At 38.1% G+C, this 23158-nt stretch overlaps 1 protein-coding gene across 4 annotated transcripts in view; it reads right to left on the bottom strand.

Annotated features, from left to right (window-relative positions):
* LOC124721237 (rho GTPase-activating protein 190) overlaps positions 1–23158 on the bottom strand; it is a 301992-nt gene that overhangs the window by 152759 nt on the left and 126075 nt on the right. For all 4 annotated transcript variants that reach the window (XM_047246094.1, XM_047246095.1, XM_047246096.1 and 1 more), the window contains exons 16-17: positions 17356–17545; positions 2772–2980 (exon numbers count right to left, since the gene is read on the bottom strand). In XM_047246094.1, coding sequence (XP_047102050.1) covers positions 2772–2980; positions 17356–17545 — 399 coding nt within the window. The remainder of the gene's footprint in view (positions 1–2771; positions 2981–17355; positions 17546–23158) is intronic.

Genomic DNA, 23158 nt, shown 5'->3' with positions numbered 1-23158 from the left:
GATAAAGTAATCTTTACCTAGGTTTCAAAAGATATAAATCTATCTTCTTCAGAAGACGGCCTGGGGACAATGAACATCGTGATATATACACTCCTGGAAATTGAAATAAGAACACCGTGAATTCATTGTCCCAGGAAGGGGAAACTTTATTGACACATTCCTGGGGTCAGATACATCACATGATCACACTGACAGAACCACAGGCACATAGACACAGGCAACAGAGCATGCACAATGTCGGCACTAGTACAGTGTATATCCATCTTTCGCAGCAATGCAGGCTGCTATTCTCCCATGGAGACGATCGTAGAGATGCTGGATGTAGTCCTGTGGAACGGCTTGCCATGCCATTTCCACCTGGCGCCTCAGTTGGACCAGCGTTCGTGCTGGACGTGCAGACCGCGTGAGACGACGCTTCATCCAGTCCCAAACATGCTCAATGGGGGACAGATCCGGAAATCTTGCTGGCCAGGGTAGTTGACTTACACCTTCTAGAGCACGTTGGGTGGCACGGGATACATGCGGACGTGCATTGTCCTGTCGGAACAGCAAGTTCCCTTGACGGTCTAGGAATGGTAGAACGATGGGTTCGATGACGGTTTGGATGTACCGTGCACTATTCAGTGTCCCCTCGACGATCACCAGTGGTGTACGGCCAGTGTAGGAGATCGCTCCCCACACCATGATGCCGGGTGTTGGCCCTGTGTGCCTCGGTCGTATGCAATCCTGATTGTGGTGCTCACCTGCACGGCGCCAAACACGCATACGACCATCATTGGCACCAAGGCAGAAGCGACTCTCATCGCTGAAGACGACACGTCTCCATTCGTCCCTCCATTCACGCCTGTCGCGACACCACTGGAGGCGGGCTGCACGATGTTGGGGCGTGAGCGGAAGACGGCCTAACGGTGTGCGGGACCGTAGCCCAGCTTCATGGAGACGGTTGCGAATGGTCCTCGCCGATACCCCAGGAGCAACAGTGTCCCTAATTTGCTGGGAAGTGGCGGTGCGGTCCCCTACGGCACTGCGTAGGATCCTACGGTCTTGGCGTGCATCCGTGCATCGCTGCGGTCCGGTCCCAGGTCGACGGGCACGTGCACCTTCCGCCGACCACTGGCGACAACATCGATGTACTGTGGAGACCTCACGCCCCACGTGTTGAGCAATTCGGCGGTACGTCCACCTGGCCTCCCGCATGCCCACTATACGCCCTCGCTCAAAGTCCGTCAACTGCACATACGGTTCACGTCCACGCTGTCGCGGCATGCTACCAGTGTTAAAGACTGCGATGGAGCTCCGTATGCCACAGCAAACTGGCTGACATTGATGGCGGCGGTGCACAAATGCTGCGCAGCTAGCGCCATTCGACGGCCAACACCGCGGTTCCTGGTGTGTCCGCTGTGCCGTGCGTGTGATCATTGCTTGTACAGCCCTCTCGCAGTGTCCGGAGCAAGTATGGTGGGTCTGACACACCGGTGTCAACGTGTTCTTTTTTCCATTTCCAGGAGTGTATTAAGGTATGAAACATGAGTCAAGAATAAAGTTTAACATATATTAGGAAAATATTGTATTACAAGATGTGAGAAAGATTCTTGGTACTTACAGTATTATAACAACATGAAGTGATATGTCCTTATCGTTTAGGCAAACATCTGCATAGTTACATTAATCATATAAAATATAGCCCTGACAACAGGGTTTGTCAAACAAATAAAATAGGTACATAGAAGTTGCAGAGCGCCTAAGCGACTGAGTAAAATAGACCACTGCATGTAACTCACGGCGGAAGCGCCACCTGTCTTTTTGATGTATGTATCTACGTTATTGTTCCTATACCTCCCACAATGTCATAACGGGAGTGTTAAATGCTTGCCAATTTATTTATTATCACTCTATTTAAGAACGCATTTAATATTGATGTTTCAAATGTTACTTCAGTATGCCTATTGGCACATAGTTCGCGACATGAGCGCCACCTGCCCTGGCTGCTGTGCTACTACGCTGGCCGATTTTACTCAGTCGCTTAGGGGCTCTGCAACTTCTATGTACCTATTTTATTTGTTTGACAAACCCTGTTGTCAGGGCTATATTTTATATGAATAATGTAACTATGCAGATGTTTGCCTAAATGATAAGGACATATCACTTCATGTTGTTATAATACTGTAAGTACCAAGAATCTTTCTCACATCTTGTAATACAATATTTTCCTAATATATGTTAAACTTTATTCTTGACTCATGTTTCATACCTTAATATATATCACGATGTTCATTGTCCCCAGGCCGTCTTCTGAAGAAGATAGATTTATATCTATTGAAACCTAGGTAAAGATTACTTTATCCTTTGCAACTGGTCGGCTGTTCTTAGTCTGATTTACGTGGAACCATTGCTGTAGCGCAGCTATGTTTAAAGTACTGGAATAATAATAATAATAATAATAATAATAATAATAATAACAATAATAACAATAACAACAATAATGTGCACTTCAGTTTACGCCATACATACTTATTGCTTGTGCAGATAATGTCAGTGCCTACCTCTATGAACAAAAATTAAATTGTTTGCTGCAGAGTTGCTGCCATTTACAGAGTAAATTAACTCATTCACAATGTCTACATTTCACTGCTCCACCAACATTACTTAAAATCCTACAACCATCAAACACATGCTGTGCTCATTAAACAAACAAATAAGTTAACTCATTTAAAAACTATAAATTAGGCAATACATCATGAGCTGTTATATTAGGTAGTAGATTGACTAACCTTGTTGCAATTTATCTGCATTCTTCGTCTCTCTTGATTTAAGGAGAGGTTCATTGTCTCTTCCATACATATCTACATGGGAATAGATCTCACTGTCATCACTAGGGCTAAGTAAACGGTCTTCTGGGAATGTTGATGACAAAGGTTCATTCAGATCATCTGCCAATGATGCATCTGTAGGAAGTCTTTCATAGATCTCTGACCCACTCCTGATAAATAAAAAGATTGTTTCTCATAAACTGACATTTTAATTGATTACACACAATGAAACAATGTCAGATGTTAGGTAGTTATACCAACAGGTATAACTAATAGTGACTTATAAAAATAAACTCCACATGTCATCCATGTGAAAGATATTTTCTAAACTATACAAAGTAATATACCTCAATATCATATGAAGATGAAATTAAAAGGTTAAAATATACTGCTTTCCATAAATTAGAGAAAAATCACAAAATAATGATCCCTCAATAATATACAGCAGTAACTGACATGATCTCGGGTATCTTCTAACCTCACTAGCTTTGCTCACTAACTTGGCCGGTTGGTTAAATGTTCATCCTGTGGCAAAAATTCCAGACCACAGGTTTATCATCAAGAAAATGTGCTCACGGATTTCCATTCAGTTTCACATATCAGAAAGGGATATAAGTAAATATTACATGAATATTACTCACCTGAAAAGGCAACAAGGGAGGATACTGTTCAGCACCTTGGCAACACTAAGGTCATTTGAGGTGAAACACAAACAACTGGACATCAGTGGGGTACATAAATCAGCTGTGGTTACTTCAAACAAACTAGTCCATTATTTAGGTGCATATTTCAGGAAATTATAGGAAAACTAAATTTGGATGGCCAGATTGAGATCTGGATCATGCTCTTCCCAAATGTGAGTGTAGTGCCTTATCCACTGAACTATCTTGCTCTGTATCATGTACCAAACATGCAAAAGGAATGTCTTTTAAAGTAGATGCACAGATATTCATTTTTTCTATGTAGAATTATCACTGTGAGAGGGCTTTCTTCAAGCTTAGGTATTTACACCACAGCAGTTAATTATAACTTATTTTCTATTGGGTCAGAATACTCAATCACACACAGTTCATCTCATAAATACTCCTAACAGCAATTATTCTGCACATGTAGCTACGAACTCAACGTCTTGACCTGAATTGCACATAATATACTCTAAAGAGGCATACTGCTACTCAAAGTCCTCTCCACATTCTTGATGTGTTGAATATAAGTTAGCTAGTACAACTACATTCACTTCCCTTGGTGCTCACAGGTACCACCAGTAACAGCAACATACATCATTGTATTTGGTGTATTGTTGCCCTGAATAATCACAATCTGTACTGATGTTCCTTGTGGTATATCACTGGCACATCCATTTTGCATATTTGAAATATACTACAAGATAAAAATTTTTTCATGTTTTGCTGATTTTGTACTACACACGGCCAAGTTTCATCACATCTGAAAATAAATATTTAAGTTATCAATTTTATGATTTTTCTTTCATTTATGGAAACCAATGCATATATTACAAATGATATCTATGAATTATTGTGTGCAGTAAAAATTTCAATTGTAGCCTTTCTTCATTATCAGGGTTGATAGCAAGCAGTGTCTTAGTATACAAGATGTCTCTTCCTGTTTCGATATTTTACAATACGGATTACTTATTTCAATGCCCCTCCTACACCTGTTACCACACAGTCTTACTTCTGCAATGATACAATTCTAAAACCACATACAAAGGCTATTCTTTTCCATTCAGTTTCACATATCAGAAAGGGTTATAAGTAAATATTACATGAATATTGCTATGGTGACAGATATTTGTCACAATGGTGTAACAGTTTCCCTATCCCCTCTGCAGAAAGATTGCCACCAATCTGTCACGTCACGATATCACTGTGCCCTGCAATTCCTCATCTGCGTAGACTATTATTCCATTTCAAGAAAATAATTTAAGTCACATAAATCTTAAAGTAATAGGTAGAGTGATCTATTACTTCCAATTGACTCAATGAACTTGTTGATGTACATGCACAAAGTTGGGCAGCTGAATGACAGAGAATTACAGTAGCCTACCTGTTTGTTTTGAATGGATCTGTGTAGACTTAACAATGCCTCAAAAACAGAATACCATCAAACTAGAGCCTCTTCCGTTACACTATCTCCCCCATATCTGAAGGCGGTAATAGTCAGTCATAGCAATAATATCCCTGTTATCCTCATTGGCGTGAAGTCGTGCTACCTTTCACAAATCTACATTTACATCGATACTCCGCAAGCCTCCATATTGTGAATGGCAGAGGGTATCCTGTACTACTTCTAGTCATTTATTTTCCTGTTCCACTTGCAAATAGAGTGAAGGAAGAATGACTGCTTATATACCTCCATATGTGCCCTCATTTCTCATATCTTAGCTTCGTGGTCCTTCTTCGCGGTGTATGTTGGTAGCAGTAGAATCATTTGGCAGTCAGCTTCAAATGCTGGTTCTCTAAATTCTCGAAAAGAATGTCGCCTTCCATCCAGGGATTCCCATTTGAATGCCTGAAGCATCTCTGTAACACGTGTTGCCTGAACCTACAAGTAACAAATCTAGCTGCCTGCCTCTGAATAGCTTCGATGTCTGCCTTCGATCCAACCTGATACGAATCCCAAACATTCGAGCAGTACTCAAGACTAGGTTGCACCAGTGTCCCATATGTGGTCTCCTTTACAGGTGAACCATTCTTTCCTAAAATTCTCCCAATAAAACTAAGTCAACCATTCACCATCCACCATCCCTACCACAGTTCTCACGTGCTCGTTCCATTTCATATTTCTTTGCAACATTATGCCCTGAGAAATTGCAGAGCACTTTTTCTTATTTATTTATTTACATGTTCCATGGATCATAACTGTGATATCTCTCTATCACGTGGAACATATTGGTTAGTATATAACTGTAACTAATTGAATAAATGCAGCAACAAGCCAACAGGTTATCTGAAGGACTACTGGTCAATAGATCCTCTAATAGAGACACCAATTTTTGGCAAGCTAATGAACAGAAACTGATTTGAGCAGATATGGAAATTGTGACTTTTCAACGACAATTCCTTACAGAATGGTCAGGAAAACACTCTCTACGAAATTGAACCTGTGCTTAAGTTACCATCAAGATAAATTTAAGACCGTATAGAAACCTGAACAGGAGATTTCTCTTGATGAATCAATGACATCATGGACATATAATACAGAAAAACTTATCAGATATGGTTTGCTTGTTCGTACGGTTTGTGAAAGTGTAAGTGGCTATATCTCAAATCTAGAAATACACACTGGGGAAATAGAAAAAGCTTCAAGACACTATTCTCTCTGTACTTTCACCTCACATTGGCATGTGGTACCATGTTTATCAAGAAAATTATTACAATAGTAAGCTATTGCTAAAACACTTCCAGAAAGTAAAACAAGAGTTTGTCGTACAATACAAATCAACAGAGGTCTACCTCAATGTCTACAAACAGAAGCCATATCGTTAAAGAAAGGTGACACTACATTTCAAAGACAAGGTGACATTTTGCTGCAGGTGTGGAAAGATATAAGGGAGGTGAGAATGATAAAACAATCCACAATGCGTACATACACGTGAAGGGCGGGGAGGGGAGGGGGGACAAAAAACCTACAGCAAGGGGAAATTGTACAGAAAACCAAAATGTATTGTGATGTACAAAAAATTTAAGAAAGGCATGGATAGAGCTGATCAATATATTTCATATTGTGGGAGAATGCTTAAAACCAAAAAATTGACAAAGAAAGTAGTTTTGTTTCTAATCAATTGTGCTTTGTGTAACACATACAAAGCATACAGAAACATAAATCCAGATAAACAAAAAATATATAAAATGTTCCTAAAAGAAGTTGCAAGAGCCTAGACAAGTGATCAACAAGTTGGTGCCACAACTGTGGAAGAAACTGAAGCAATCTGACCTACAAAACGAGCACCTGCTAAGGATCCACCTGGTCGATTGTTAGGGAACATGAAATAACATACTATTCAGACTATTGTGGGAAGTGGAAAAAAGAAATTTCCAGCATGACCTCACAGAGTTTGTGCAGCACATCGTAAAGGAAGTGAAACAGGACACTACTGCCAGTTTTGTCAAATACCGTTATGTAAAGGCATGTGTTTCCAGAGGTATCACACCTTTCAAGAATATTAGAACATCATACAAACATGTCTTCCAAGTTTCATCAGCATCAGACACTGGTAAGTGCAGCTATGTTCAAATAAAGATGGCACACTCATTCTGCGCACGTCTCATGAAAATTACGGACAACTGGGCAGCCGGTATGCAATGTGTTAAGACCTATAACACATAACTTGCAGTTAAGGTTTTTATCAATATAAATGCCCACGAAGTACAGAATTCCATGGATCACATATTATACAATTTTAATGACAGTCGTCCCCCCCCCCCCCCCCCCCCCCCCCCCCCAAGAACCATGGACCTTGCCGTTGGTGGGGAGGCTTGCGTGCCTCAGCGATACAGATAGCCGTACTGTAGGTGCAACCACAATGGAGGGGTACCTATTGAGAGGCTAGACAAACGTGTGGTTCCTGAAGAGGGGCAGCAGCCTTTTCAGTTGTTGCAGGGGCGGGGCAACAGTCTGGATGATTGACTGATCTGGCCTTGTAACATTAACCAAACAAGCCTTGCTGTGCTGGTACTGCGAACGGCTGAAAGCAAGGGGAAACTATGGCTGTAATTTTTCCTGAGGGCATGCAGCTTTACTGTATGATTAAACGATGATGGCGTCCTCTTGGGTAAAATATTCCGGAGGTTAAATAGTCCCCCATTTGGATCTCCGGGCGGGGACTACTCAAGAGGACGTCGTTATCAGGAGAAAGAAAACTGGCGTTCTACGGATCGGAGCGTGGAATGTCAGATCCCTTAATCGGGCAGGTAGGTTAGAAAATTTAAAAAGGGAAATGGATAGGTTAAAGTTAGATATAGTGGGAATTAGTGAAGTTCGGTGGCAGGAGGAACAAGACTTTTGGTCAGGTGAATACAGGGTTATAAATACAAAATCAAATAGGGGTAATGCAGGAGTCGGCTTAATAATGGATAAAAAAAATAGGAGTGCGGGTAAGCTACTACAAACAGCATAGTGAATGCGTTATTGACACGAAGCCCATGCCTACTACAGTAGTACAAGTTTATATGCCAACTAGCTCTGCAGATGACGAAGTAATTGAAGAAATGTATGATGAAATAAAAGAAATTATTCAGATAGTCAAGGGAGACGAAAATTTAATAGTCATGGGTGACTGGAATTCGGTAGTAGGAAAAGGGAGAGAAGGAAACGTAGTAGATGAATATGGATTGGGGCTAAGAAATGAAAGAGGAAGCCACCTGATAGAATTTTGCACAGAGTACAACTTAATCATAGTTAACACTTGGTTCAAGAATCATGAAAGAAGGTTGTATACATGGAAGAAGCCTGGAGATACTGACAGGTTTCAGATAGATTACATAATGGTAAGACAGAGATTTAGGAACCAGGTTTTAAATTGCAAGACATTTCCAGGGGCAGATGTGGACTCTGATCACAATCTATTGGTTATGAACCGAGGATTAAAACTGAAGAAACTGCAAAAAGGTGGGAATTTAAGGAGATGGGACCTGGATAAACTGACTAAACCAGAGGTTGCACAGAGTTTCAGGGACAGCATAAGGGAACAATTGACAGGAATGGGGGAAAGAAGCACAGTAGAAGAAGAATGGGTAGCTTTGAGGAATGAAATAGTGAAGGCAGCAGAGGACATAGTAGGTAAAAAGACGAGGGCTAGTAGAAATCCTTGGGTAACAGAAGAAATACTGAATTTAATTGATGAAAAGAGAAAATATAAAAATGCAGTAAATGAAGCAGGCAAAAAGGAATACAAACGTCTCAAAAACAAGATCGACAGGAAGTGCAAAATGGCTAAGCAGGGATGGATAGAGGACAAATGTAAGGATGTAGAGGGTTATCTCACTAGGGGTAAGATAGATACTGCGTACAGGAAAATTAAAGAGACCTTTGGAGAACAGATCATATCAAGAGCTCAGATGGAAACCCAGTTCTAAGCAAAGAAGGGAAAGCAGAAAGGTGGAGGGAGTATATAGAGGGCCTATACAAGGGCAATGTACTTGGGGACAATATTATGGAAATGGAAGAGGATATAGATGAAGATGAAATGGGAGATACGATACTGCGTGAAGAGCTTGACAGAGCACTGAAAGACCTGAGTCGAAACAAGGCCCCGGGAGTAGACAACATTCCATTAGAACTACTGACGGCCTTGGGAGAGCCAGTCCTGACAAAACTCTACCATCTGGTGAGCAAGATGTATGAGACAGGCGAAATACCCTCAGACTTCAGGAAGAATATAATAATTCCAATTCCAAAGAAAGCAGGTGCTGACAGATGTGAAAATTACCGAACAATTAGTCTGATAAGTCACGGATGCAAAATACTAACGTGTATTCTCTACAGACGAATGGAAAAACTGGTAGAAGCTGATCTCGGGGAAGATCAGTTTGGATTCCGTAGAAATGTTGGAACACGTGAGGCAATACTGACCCTACGACTTATATTAGAAGCTAGATTAAGGAAAGGCAAACCTACATTTCTAGCATTTGTAGGCTGAGAGAAAGCTTTTGACAATGTTGACTGGAATACTCTCTGAAGGTGGCACGGGTAAAATACCGGGAGTGAAAGGCTATTTACAATTTGTACAGAAACCAGATGGCAGTTATAAGAGTCGAGGGGCAGGAAAGGGAAGCTGTGGCTGGGAAGGGAGTGAAGACAGGGTTATAGCCTATCCCGATGTTATTCAATCTGTATATGGAGCAAGCAATGAAGGAAACAAAAGAAAAGTTCGGAGTAGGTATTAAAATCCAGGGAGAAGAAATAAAAACTTGGAGGTTCGCCGATGACATTGTAATTCTGTCAGAGACAGCAAAGGACTTGGAAGAGCAGTTGAATGGAATGGACAGTGTCATGAAAGGAGGGTATAAGACGAACATCAACAAAAGCAAAACGAGGATACTGGAATGTAGTCGAATTAAGTCGGGTGATGCTGAGGGAATTAGATTAGGAAATGAGACACTTAAAGTAGTAAAGGAGTTTTGCTATTTGGGGAGCAAAATAACTGATAATGGTCAAACTAGAGAGGATATCAAATGTAGACTGGCAATGGCAAGGGAAGCGATTCTGAAGAAGAGAAATTTGTTAACATCGAGTATTGATTTAGGTGTCAGGAAGTCGTTTCTGAAAGTATTTGTATGGAGCGTAGCCAAGTATGGAAGTGAAACATGGATGATAACTAGTTTGGACAAGAAGAGAATAGAAGCTTTTGAAATGTGGTGCTACAGAAGAATGCTGAAGATTATATGGGTATGAGGAGGTATTGAATAGGATTGGGGAGAAGATAAGTTTGTGGCACAACTTAACTAGAAGGGACCAGTTGGTAGGACATGTTCTGAGGCATCAAGGGATCACCAATTTAGTATTGGAGGGCAGCATGGAGGGTAAAAATCGTAGAGAGCGACCAAGAGACGAATACACTAAACAGATTCAGAAGGATGTAGGTTGCAGTAGGTACTGGGAGACGATGAAGCTTGCACAGGATAGAGTAGCATGGAGAGCTGCAGCAAACCAGTCTCAGGACTGAAGACCACAACACAACAAACAACAATGACAGTCCACTTGCAGAAAACCCATTTTTCAAGAAAAATTTTATTTATACTTTTAATGTTGAAATTTCTCCATTAGGTTTGATTATAATAATCACATGGTCAGGAAAGAGATCCATTTCTCATTTTTTTGACATATGACAACAGATCTTTTATGTATAACAAATACTGTGAAGACCAGGATTTTAGTAAGTTACTCGGGTATCAATAAATCTTTGGGAGTTTTTGCCTTTGAACAAGGTAATTATATTCTTAACTTCTTTGGCAGATCTTGAAGCATTTGTAATTTAGTTGCATATTTGTGACACTGCTTCCAGCAAGTATTCTATTGTCTTATCTCTTGAACTGTCCACATCAATCTCCTGAGCCACACCCATGAGTTGGTTACCAAATATTTTTGTTACTTGACTGCTATCACTTACTATTCAGACTCTATCTTAAAAATCACATTATCTAAATGATCTTCTCATTTTTCCTTTAACATTTCCTACAGATATTTATTTCTATTGTCTGAATTACTAATTTCGACCTTATATAGAGCTGAATAGGTTAAATGCCTTCTTTTGCATCTCTAATGAAGTTTTACTATGACCAGACACGATTTTAAATTTTGATCGTTTTCTTTATGATCAAACAGCATTTCTTAGATCAAACAGCATTTCTTATAATATGGCATTAAATCTATATCTTTGCTTGTTGTAGAACAATTTCATACAATTATCCTTTTCCCCCTGCACATATTCAACATTGTTAAAACCTTCTGTGACGCACCACTTTTTAAATGCCTTATTAATTCCATACTTTATCGTGTTTTTTGTTTCTTTTTTTGTAAAGTAGCTGTTAAAGACTCATAGAAATCTATCAAATTTAGAAAGGACATATATCAAATTATACACATCACTTCAATTTCCTGTAAGGCTGCCTTGGAACTTTACATGGTCTTTTGTTTAATCATTCTGTTTTACATGACGCCACTTTATTGTGATTAGGCAAGTTATTAAATATGGTTAGATGTGCATCATGACCACAGAGGCCATTCACAGCTGGATATACAGTTATACAATTGAATGAAGGTTCACCAACAAATATGTTGTCTTTTAGCACTCTGCTGTCCTACGCAATTCTGGTGGAAAACTCAAGAACAGAATCCAGGTTATAAATGTTAAATAACATTACCGCATCATTTACCTAATCCTTAACAAAATAATTATTAAAATCACACCAGATAATAAATTGCATCTTTTATCTGATAGGTGGCATAATAACGAATCAAATTTTTCTAGAAACATCTGAAGATCACATGACTACGACTACTTTCTCTAAATTTTCGCTACAGGAAAGGTTGAAAGTTTATGGCCTTCAATGTTCAGAATAGCACAAAAAGCTAGTCAACTTTGTTTAGCTGTCCTCTAACATTCTAACCCACCATACTTATTGAAACAAAATTTTTTGTATGCAGCACTATATTTACTTACCTTTTTTAAAACAGTCTGTCTGAGTAAGGTATTTATTCTAACATCCACACCTGTAATCACAGGAATTTTACTTCTGTTGGTCCATACAGGTGACAAGATAAACTGTTTCAGAGGGGATAGAAAAGGTGGTGCACTATTACAGCATGTCTCAATCATGATAGAGATTATATTGAAAAATAGTCAATACATGTAAGTCTGTACAAAAAGAAAAATCCTTCCTCAGATTCACATTTATTTTATTTCCAATCCTAATGATGTTGTTGATGATGATGATGATGACTGGTTTGTGGGGTACTCAACGATGCGGTTATCAGCACCTGTACAAATCCCCAATCTTTTCACAGTCCCGTCTTACTATTTTCCCCAAATGATGATGGTGAAATTATGAGGACAACACAAACAGCAAGTCCCCAGGCATAGAAAATCCCTGACCTGGCTGGGAATTGAACCCGGGACCCTGTGATCCAGAGGCAGCAATGCTAACCACTAGACCACAAGCTACAAACCAATTTCCAATCCTATTGCAGGTTACAAAAAAATAGGATTTATATCTTGTGATCAACAACCATGATACTGTGGTACATGTATGAAATACAGATGGTTATAAACTGAGATACCACAAATTTGGCAATGTACAGCATTCAGTACACTGAACATATTATGGTTCACCAGTTAATGGATGCAACTACTGTTGAATCATTCCCAGACTAATCTTGTACTCTCTGCCATGCATTACATTGTTCAGACTGTTTATCAATGATGGGTATGGGAAACTGCTCTAGATGTTCTGCAATGAATCTGACAACAAATGCTCTGTTGTGAACATCTGTAGTGTGTGATTTCGCTTTTGCAGTTTTATTTCTCTGTTTCTAGTGTTAAAAATGGCAAGTGTTAAGATATTTAATATTAATCCTGAGTTTTATAGCAACAAATTTAAAACTGTAACAATTACCAGGCATTACATGGAAGATTTATCGATGGATCATGAGAAGCACCTGGCAGTGTTTGCAAATGCAAACTTTATTATACATTAGATTTTAAAGATCATGTAAGCATAATTAATGACAGACCATGTTATAATGTTAAAATAGGGGAGCCGGACCCTTTCAGAACTGAATGGGAGCCAAGCTGAGAAACCTGTGTAAAGACTTCAGTGGGAAGAAACTTACATATGGAACACCTTGTAATCTTACATAGAGAGAAATAAACAATTTGACTCAGTTATATGAGTTAGTTATAAGAAGAAATGTGGGGGATTTGCACAAAATGAGAAAAAAACTGTATTGGCAACTTTGTACCCTAAATTTTTACTACAGACCAGAACACATTACATGGACTCTGTCAAAAAGGGAGGCCTCATGGTGTAAGTGGCTGAGTGATGCAACAGGAAAAGAATGCAGTCAATGTAGAAAATATACAAGGAACTTGTAAATTCCAAATTGCTTGGCAAATGTGTACACGACAGCATGAAAAACCACAAAGAAAGTTTCAACAGATGGATATGGCAGTGAGTACTGAAAACAGTCCTAGTTGCTTGTAAAGTTCTGAAAACAGTTGTGATTACTTCAGTAATATGTTTCAATACATAGTGTGATTAGCAAGATTAAAATAATAAATAATTTAGGCATCTAACATGAATAACATGATAATATCTTTGACTGTCTTGATTTTCTGCAAATGACCAAAGAAGAAGTATCTGTTGAAGCCACTATCAAGGAGTCCAGATGAAGGACGGGACTTTGGAAAAAGATTGCCAAGGACAGAAAATCAGCTTTTCAACCAGAATATGCAGGTGGAATGTACTTAAAGAGCCATATGGCATGAAAAAGTCACAATGTATTTTTTTCCTAATTTTCTAGAAACAACATTTTCAGTATTTAATGTACATATATTTTCACAATGATTTCAGCTTTATTCATCAAATTTCTCTCAAAATGAAGTTTATGAGGGGTCTTTGTATTATGCTTAATATTTACCGGCAATATGCGGATTTGGATAAATAACATATCATTACTGGTGTCACTTCTTAGAAAAATAAATAAAGAAAAGAAAATGGTTATGTAAAATAATTTCTTGTTGTTCATTCAGATATACTCCAAACTACCAGCTGCAACTCATAACTTATTTGTTTGGATGTTGAGAGAAGCCATGGCTAATGGCACCAAAAATAAAATTTGCTTTCAAAATTCATCAAGTACACTATTTTTTCTAATAATTAAGTTATCACAGATAAACAAACACTTTTTTTCATTATGCTTTTCTTACTGTCATTCAGTGTTGACATAAAATCACAATTTTGTAAGTGTTATACATCACGAGTAACGTCCTCTCAAAACATGGAGTGATAATGCTTACTGTTCAAAGTCCAGTCCCCTTACATTATATTCAAATTATACACTGGCTGAGATAATGTTCAACCACACATTTTGCCAGAATTAGAGTGACATCATTTAAACAATACTGATAAAATTTCATACTCTTAGCCAATAAAAGGTTAAACAATTACTACCTGAAAGTACAATACTGATACTGAATACACCTGTCAACTACTGACAGAATGGTAGTGACAGAGTTCTGCACATCAACTTTTGATAAATAGTGTCTGTGCACCTTCAGTGACTTAATCTCCATCAATTCATTAATTTTACTTCAGTGCATTTCACATAACCCTCATGACAGGGTAGATCATAATGTTCCTCCAACTTCGTTCACCCAGTAATGCTATTCTCATTTGTCCCTGGGGGAAAATTTCTGATAGTAGTGTTTGGAAATAATAGGTGGACATATCAGTGACAATGAAAGTTTGAGTCTGGTCTGGAGACATTCTCAGATAACTTTATGGTTAAGGCCTCTGCTGGCATTACGTAGAAAACCCAGGTTCAGATCTCAGTCTAGCACAGATCTTCGATTGCCTCTACAAGTTCATTACATTCCAGGTTCAGCATAACTGGATGGTTTGTACTGGTATAATTTCGTATCATTGAATTTTCACTGATTTCATCACCAATGAGTCATTCACCTTATTTCAGCACATTTAATTGATATGCCTTATTTCTGTTTCTAATGTATGATCCTATAGATAAAAGGAAGAGACTAAAACTTGGACGATTTGTTAAACACATCAGAATTACAAGAAATGATATTAACCTCAATAACTACATAAAACATCGAAGAAAAAAAAATCAGCATAAAGGATGTCAATGTTAAAATGTGCATTATAAAATACGCAGCTCTACCACTATTTTTATTGAAGATAATCATTTTTGGTCCAACATCACACCATCTTTGGGTATCAAAAGCAACCAGCTGTGCATTCTCACAGCTGCAATACCAACTGCAACTTACAGACTGTTCAACTACTATTATTAAGTGTCGATGCATAACCTTTATGTCCAGTCAGTATCAGAGATGGTTGTGTGTACCCTGCTTTGTCAGCTCAAAACATGATAACAAGGTGAACAAAATTATCTTGATGTTGACTTGACTGGACATAAAGGATGTGCACGGACAGTTAATAATAGTAATGGAGCAGTCTGTAAGTTACAATTGGTATTGCAGTTGTGATTAGGCATAGCTGAGTTGCTTTTGAGGACAGAAGATAGTCTGATGTTGGCGCAAAATCGATTGACGTCAGTAAAAAATAAATAAATAAATAGTGGTACAGTTGAGTATTTTATAATGCAATTTTTTAACTTTCTTATGTAACAGCTGTCCAACACAGCCTATACGAAATATTTCCAAAGAATATAGGTATGTACTGATGAATGTATAATGGAGATGATAAAAGAAAACATAACTGGAAAATATCAGTCTGACAGTATGCTTTTAGATGATAATTGTAGTGAAATGAAAAAAGCAACATGTAGCAGGTTTGCAGTAGACTATGTTTCAGGTATTCTATAAATTTACCTCGTCAATGATACGCTACAGTAAATCTGAACTGCAACTAACTACAAAATGTTATATGTCTTCTGGTGGTCCTCTGTTTACTTCTTTCAATACACATGTGCTTGTAACTTTGTCAACATACACATAGAAATCATATTATACAGTTCAGTACAAAATGAGCAAAATCTGAAGTGTTCAAAACGCTAAATCAGTTGCCAAAAATGTTACAGACAAAATTTCATGGACATGCATTTCATACATAACAAAGGGATATAAAATGTTTTCTGTAAGCAAACAAATACAGCTACCAACAAGGCTGGTACAGTACACCACCAGAATCATCTGGAAGGAATGGATTGCAATAGGAATAAGAAAATGATGATTGCATTAATATTTAAATGATGTTAAATGCATTTAAAAGTTGGTGTTATGATCACTAACACTATTGAAAATTTTAGTATAAAAAAATGAGAGAGAAGGAGATGGAGGAGTGAAAAAAGTTGGCTTTATCACAGAACACAGAAATGTTCTAATGCAATGTTACATTCAAAGGAATCAATTCTTGTACAAGGCATAACAGGAGTTTATCAAGAAATGCACTTTCCATGCAGATTTTATGTCAGCCCTGGTGTTAACTACAGGTACTGCAACAGTTAGTAGTATACAGTAAAATAATTAATGAATTCTATGGAGAAACAGAAGTTAATAATTAATGAAACAGAACTTTGGAGTAGGAACACCAAACCAGTGTAGAGTTTCCAGCAATCAACCAATCTATACATCAGTGGTTCCAACACCATTGCATTACGAAAAATGAGGTGCCTTTTCCTTTCTTTGAAAATTTCACTCCTTTTGTATGGCACAGGCCAGCCTTCAGTGAGTTACTGTTGCATTACAGTATAACCTGTCTCAAGATAGTTTATCTGTTAGCTCTCAGCTACCAATTGCCATCCACTGTTGTCTTGCTAATCACATTTTTGTAAATCTTATGACCATTGATTGTGGATATCTCATCATTTTTGTATACTTAGTTATCTCAGTAACAGAAGCAAATCATGTTTCTGAAGTATATCAGATAAATCTCCAGCAAAAGAACTCCAAACAGATTCTGCTCACAGAGATGAATTATCATATATTTTTTTCCAATGAAACTGTATCATATGACACTCTATCCTCACAACTAAATATGTTTTGAGAGCATCAAGATATTTCAGTTATGCTGTCACTGAATAAGTGATAAGCTCAAGGCGTAACATCAGCAAGGTCTAAATATAAAGAAAGTATGATATAGAAGCCATGAAGGGGAATGGTGGAGGGTGCAGGGAATCACAGTCATTAAAAATTTCTTTATTCAACATAAGCACATGTGAAAACGTATTATGTAACACAAGTAAATTATATTCCATTCTGAAATATCAATAACCTCCTTCCCAGTATTCTCTTGATTTTATCTATACTAATGACATTTCTCACCCTTCATTTGATTCAACGGTCTTGATAAGGTAACTCTCATGCCGTGGAGGAGGAAGTGGATGACGCGACTGGTGGTCCAATGTGCCCTCACTGCAGTCATTCAAATTGACCGGCTCTTCCATGTGGAATGCTTGCTCTATTTCAGGTTTCTTCTCCCAAACTTCCTTGAAGAATGGTGTGTAAAAGGCAGCTGGAAGATGATATATGAAAGGAGCACCCTGCTTATACAATTTGTATTAAGAACTTGAACAGCTACAGGTAAACCACGAACTCTTTTTGTGAGACTGTGTAATGATTAGACAGAAAAATTAAGAGCTCAAATTATTCATAAAACACGATTCACTGAACATTTGGAATTTTCTTACATAAAAACTGTCCTATTAGTAACACGGGCAATTTGAATATGAAGTACAGAAATATAAAGATTCTATATTTGGTGTAAGAAGCCACCTGAAAATTGAACACTTTGTCCACATCAGGTTCCCAAAGTAAAATACGTGGGAACATTACAGAAATTAATGAATTCATAGTGCACCACTTCAGAAATGGAACACAGATTTTAACAATATGTGTGCGGAATAAGTGAAAATGCATACTGAGGCTGATACTACAACATGGTAAACAATATTACATAATGTGGGGATAAAAATAATCTAATACTAGCAATACATTAACGTTTTGCCATTATTTAACTACTTAGCTGATGAGATCTTTCAGTGCATAATTTCTACATCTCAATGGCACACAAAATTGTTATGACTGGTGTATTGTAGTTTAATAGCAAAGAATGTTTTAAAAAATCTTAATTTTAAAATAAAGATGACATTTGATTTACACGAGTATAATAATGATAATGTGATTAAAAAATGAGATCATTAAACTACTCTGGGTTAAAACATGCACAACAAATTGTATATTAACAGAAGTTTTTTTTTTAAAAATTTGACAATGTAACAGAGTTAGTAAAATTTACACAATACAAACAGACACATCACTCAAGTGCAATGATCAAATAGCCAATAAAAACACATATAAAGAGACAGATAATTCAAGCATTAGGTTTCAAATGTACGATTCTGTTGGGAAGGTGGAGAGAAATTCTTAGTAAAAGAGATCTGAAGATAATTTATTGCTAACTGGTCCTGAAATAACTATGTAGCTGCTCTAGATTTATCAATAGCCTCCATTTCTTGCCATGTGCTCATGCAGACAACAAAATATTCATACAATTCTTCAGTTTTTCATGGCTATAGTTTCAGAAGTGAAATGTGGAGGATTATCTTCTGCTCTCATTTTAAATCAGAGCACTATTAGTTACTTTCAGATTTGCTGAATAATCATATCAGTTCAAAGTGGTAAGTCTGCATTTCATTTTGCTGATCAAGACTTTCTAATGCCTTGCTTTCAATGACAGGATTATCGTTTAGAATTTAAAAGTGTGATGTCTGCAGAAACATATTACAATAAATTATTCAAGATGTATATTAAAACACATAGACAAACAACAGACTATTTTTTTATGTAGAAGATAAAAATTCTGTAGGATAAATAACAATGACTAAATACTGAGGCCAATGTCTTGTCTGGTACATAGTAATTGAAAATACAGAGTAATGACTCAGCAAACAACTCAAGAAATTACCAATAATCTCGGCACAACATTCACTTGTACAAAATCTTAAGACCAAACAAATAAAAGGGAAATTATGTGTGTTTGTGAAGTATAATGTCATTTACATAATCTGCTGCACCAACCAGATTCACACTTATAAAAACCTCAGTTAGTAAAATTCTAAATTACAGGAAGAGGAAAAAACCGTAAGTACCTAGCTATTACCTTGTACAGTATATAAAACTGCGCATATGTTTGAAAAGATGAATGACTGGATGCTATTTTTTATTCAGCTCTGTTCCCAATACAACTGTACTATTGATTCGTATCAAATGAGGTAACAAAAATTCTTTTCTTTCTACATGGTAATATTTTCCCTTTGGAGAATAGTCACACAATGGATTACGAGAACTATCTAAAGCAACATTAAGAAGCTGAAGCAAGACTGAAAATAAGTAGTAACATCAGGCTATGACTCAATGTTGGGAAGACAGCTCATCATCAAACATCTCTAACTAAAATATTTTTTAGGCTTGAATAGCAATAATTACACAACCAACATTAAGTCTCTAAACACTGAACATGTGCTTAAATTGCTGTGACAACTGCACACGCATTGATGAACAGAAACAGTAAGCACAAATAAATCAATTACCAAAATTTTGTTTATCAACTAATTCCTTACGGAAGTTGTCTCTTGGTGGCTGAGTGGTTACATGCCAGACTGTAGTAACAAAGGATAGGGGTTCAATTCCAAGTCGGTCCTAAGATTTTTTTTTTTCCTACTTATTACTTCTTTTGCATCTGGAAATGTTTCTTAAAGTGCAAAATGCATTGTGGTTTTGAGTCAAAGTTAAACTGGATGGATAAGTCTGCTCAAAGTTAAGGATACACCACCTCAAACAGAACTATGCCCAATAAATCACTATGGTAGTTTAGAACCTTAAGGTTGATGTCAGCTCTACCTAAGCACACAATTCAAAAGTCTACCTCTACCACTTTCTGCATCAATAGTTTCTTTAGTGTCCTTAACCTGGCAAACTACTCAAATTTTCGTCCGCACAGAAAGTTGTCTACATTCATTGCCAACAATCTGTAATTTGTAAGTTTTCATCATGCTCAGCAAATTTCTGAAACCCAGAACACAGTTTGTATTGGCAGTTAAATTGATTGTTCCACGTAGGTGGCTGTGAACTACCAGCTGCCAAATGATTTATTCTTTACGGTATGGGTTATAAAAATAATTATGACAACACTATATTCTGAAATCACACAACTGTTTCCCTAGAGTTTTGGAGCCACTGTGCTGAGCAGCGTGCTGTATTCCATCACTGGAAATTATATTGTTAATCACTGAAAATTAATCACTCAAAATTATTTTGTTTCTTTTTGTTTACTTTACAAATATATCTGATTATTTTAATGTTTTTGGGCTGTGGAAAAGTTTCTCACTGTGTATCTGTGTGTTCTCGGAGTCTTTCACGACAGCATACATCCAAGAATGGTGGCTTCTTGTGCTTCTCCATCTTGAGAGTAAATTTAATGTTGAGATAGACACCATTCATGTGATCGACTAACTGCTGTAGTGTATCTTCACCATGAGGCCATATCAGGAAGGTGTCATCAACGTATCGTAGAAAGCAAGATGGCCATAATGTCACAGTTTGCAGAGCCTGCTCCTCAAAGTGCCCCATGAAGAAATTTGCGACTGCTGGAGACACTGGTGATCCCATGACTGTGCTGTCCGTCATCTCATAATATTCATCGCAACATTAAATTTACTGTCCAGATGGAGAAGCATGGCGAGCTACTATTCTTGGATGGTTTGGTTGAGCGGAAGGCAGGAGGCCAGCTTGGTCATTCAGTGAACTGGAAACCAATGCACACTGATCGGTACTTGAACGCCAATAGTTTCCACCACCCTGTACACAAGAAAGCGGTCCTGAACACGTTGGTTCATAGAGCCAAGATTATCTCTGACGAATGACCCCCTACAATCTGAATTGCTGAACTTAAAATGTGTTTTTGTGGAAAATGGATACAGCAAAAGAGACATCGCAAATGCTTTCAATGGCCGCCGATGAAAGAACCTGGTGAATCAGTAGAAGAGGCCATACCTACTGCATTCCTGTCATACTGAGGAGCAACTAGCAGTAAGTTACGACGTCTGCTGCAGAAACGTGGGCTAAGACCGGTGTTCTGGCCCGCCCCCAAGATACGAGATATGTTGCGCACTGTTAAAGACGACAACGCTCTTCGAGTGTCCGGCATGTGTGGTGTACCCCGTGAATGTGGCAGCACGTATATCAGACAAACAATTCACATGGTTGCAGAGCGTTGTACTGAGCACAAGAGCCATATAAAACAAAGGGAGTTTGACACGTCAGCCAGAGCGCAGCAATGCCTATAAAACGGACACAAAATATAGTTCGACAATACAAAAGTGTTGGCTCATGCATCTACATATTGGGGCTCCGTTATAAAGGAAGCAGCCGAGATTCATTTAAACAACAACATTTTCAACAAAGAACAGGGGTACACACTCAGCAGGGCATGAGGGTGGGCGTTGGACATCAAAAGAAAGCAAAGACAGATGCGTGGTGCAGGAGCGGCAGTTTCAAACATGGCGCCTGCCCCTGGCGCACCTATATCACTGGTGCTGCCACAGGCAATAGCCCCACTTTCTGCCCGGGTTGACTTATGCGCGTGTGCCACATTGGGTCTATCTGATTGGCTGCTGATGATGTCATCATGCCTATATAAGCGAGAAACCGTAGCAGCCCCAGCAGTCAGTGAATTCCTGACGACAAGGGCAGAGATGGTCATCGAAAGCTCAAGGATTTTCTTCAAATTGATGTGGCTTGAAAACCGAGAACGTTTTATTTACTGTGTATCTATGATTAATATATGCAGTTGAAGTATGATAACCATGTCAACAGCTGATTTAGTGGTGTTGCCAAGAGCATCTAACAGTAATTCAAATCAACACCAGGCCTCATTTAGTTGTTATAAATTTAGTGTTACAGAACACAGCGAGTGTGTGAACTAGGTTCCTTTTCTGAACTAAGATCAAAACTTATCTCCAGTCAGTGACGATTATATAATCAGCCCTAAATATGACAAAGAAAACACCAAAAGTCTACATGGCAGTGTCAATACACAAGGTTAATTCCTAATTATGCTCTGCAAAAAACAACAATATTTAGAGAGGAAACTCAAGATTGTAGCTAAATATGAAATCGGTATACATCCACTTCTAAATCATAGATGATGAAAAAGGGACATTACAAGACAGTTTCACTTGCTTGGCCCTGAGCAATCAGCAACACATACTAGGCACATATGAAATGTCAGAATTCATCTGTCCAACTAAAACTGTCTACAGTGATCAGTTGTCGCAGTAGCATGCACAAATTCACTGTCTGGGAGAAGACATATGTCCTGGTATTTTCACTTTGTCTTTGTGTGCCAGTGCTGCAAAAATAAACAGTATAATCACAGGGGAACCTTAAGCAGTGACTTAATTTCCCAATTCAAATGGTACACTGTGTCTGCAGCTAACTGAGTGTACCATCAAACACCTGTAACTGCACAATGCCATTTACAAACAACAATGTGGAAAGCAGAGATCTGGAACTCCCAATTCAAACAATTTTCCTAAACTCTTCCGCCTGCAGCAAACTTCAGACAATATTGAACATAAGAACAATTTTTTTTTAAGATGATACCCCCTACATCCCTACCCACTTTCAGACCTCTTCTTATATTTCAGGAAACAAAACACCTTCCCTTTTGGCATCTAGAAAACAGTGAAGCATTGAAAACTTCAGTTTTAGAGAAACTGAGACAATATGTGGAAGAATTTTATGCTGAGGGTATAAAAAAAATATAGAAAAGTTCTTCCACGATGCCAATTGTAGCTGGAGAATAATAGCGGTTTTGTAGTAGATGAGCAGAAAATATTAGAATGGTTCTCAAAATGATTTTATCTGCATCTTTTGTGACTCTTCAGTTAATCAGTTTTTATTTTTGTGATGCACTGTTTAAGTAAGATTGTATAGTATAATATGAAGCACGGGTAGGGAGGAGAGAGTGGGGGAGCTGTGGAGGGCGGGTGGAAAGTAGGGGGAAGGGCTGTAGAAGATGACTATTTATAGCACGTCTTTGAGCCACACCACATTCCCAAACTTT

Source organism: Schistocerca piceifrons, chromosome X (genome assembly GCF_021461385.2).
Source record: "Schistocerca piceifrons isolate TAMUIC-IGC-003096 chromosome X, iqSchPice1.1, whole genome shotgun sequence".
NCBI classification, from domain to species: domain Eukaryota; kingdom Metazoa; phylum Arthropoda; class Insecta; order Orthoptera; family Acrididae; genus Schistocerca; species Schistocerca piceifrons.
The sequence above is the reverse complement of the archived record's forward strand: the minus strand, read 5'-3'. Positions and strand labels throughout refer to the sequence as shown.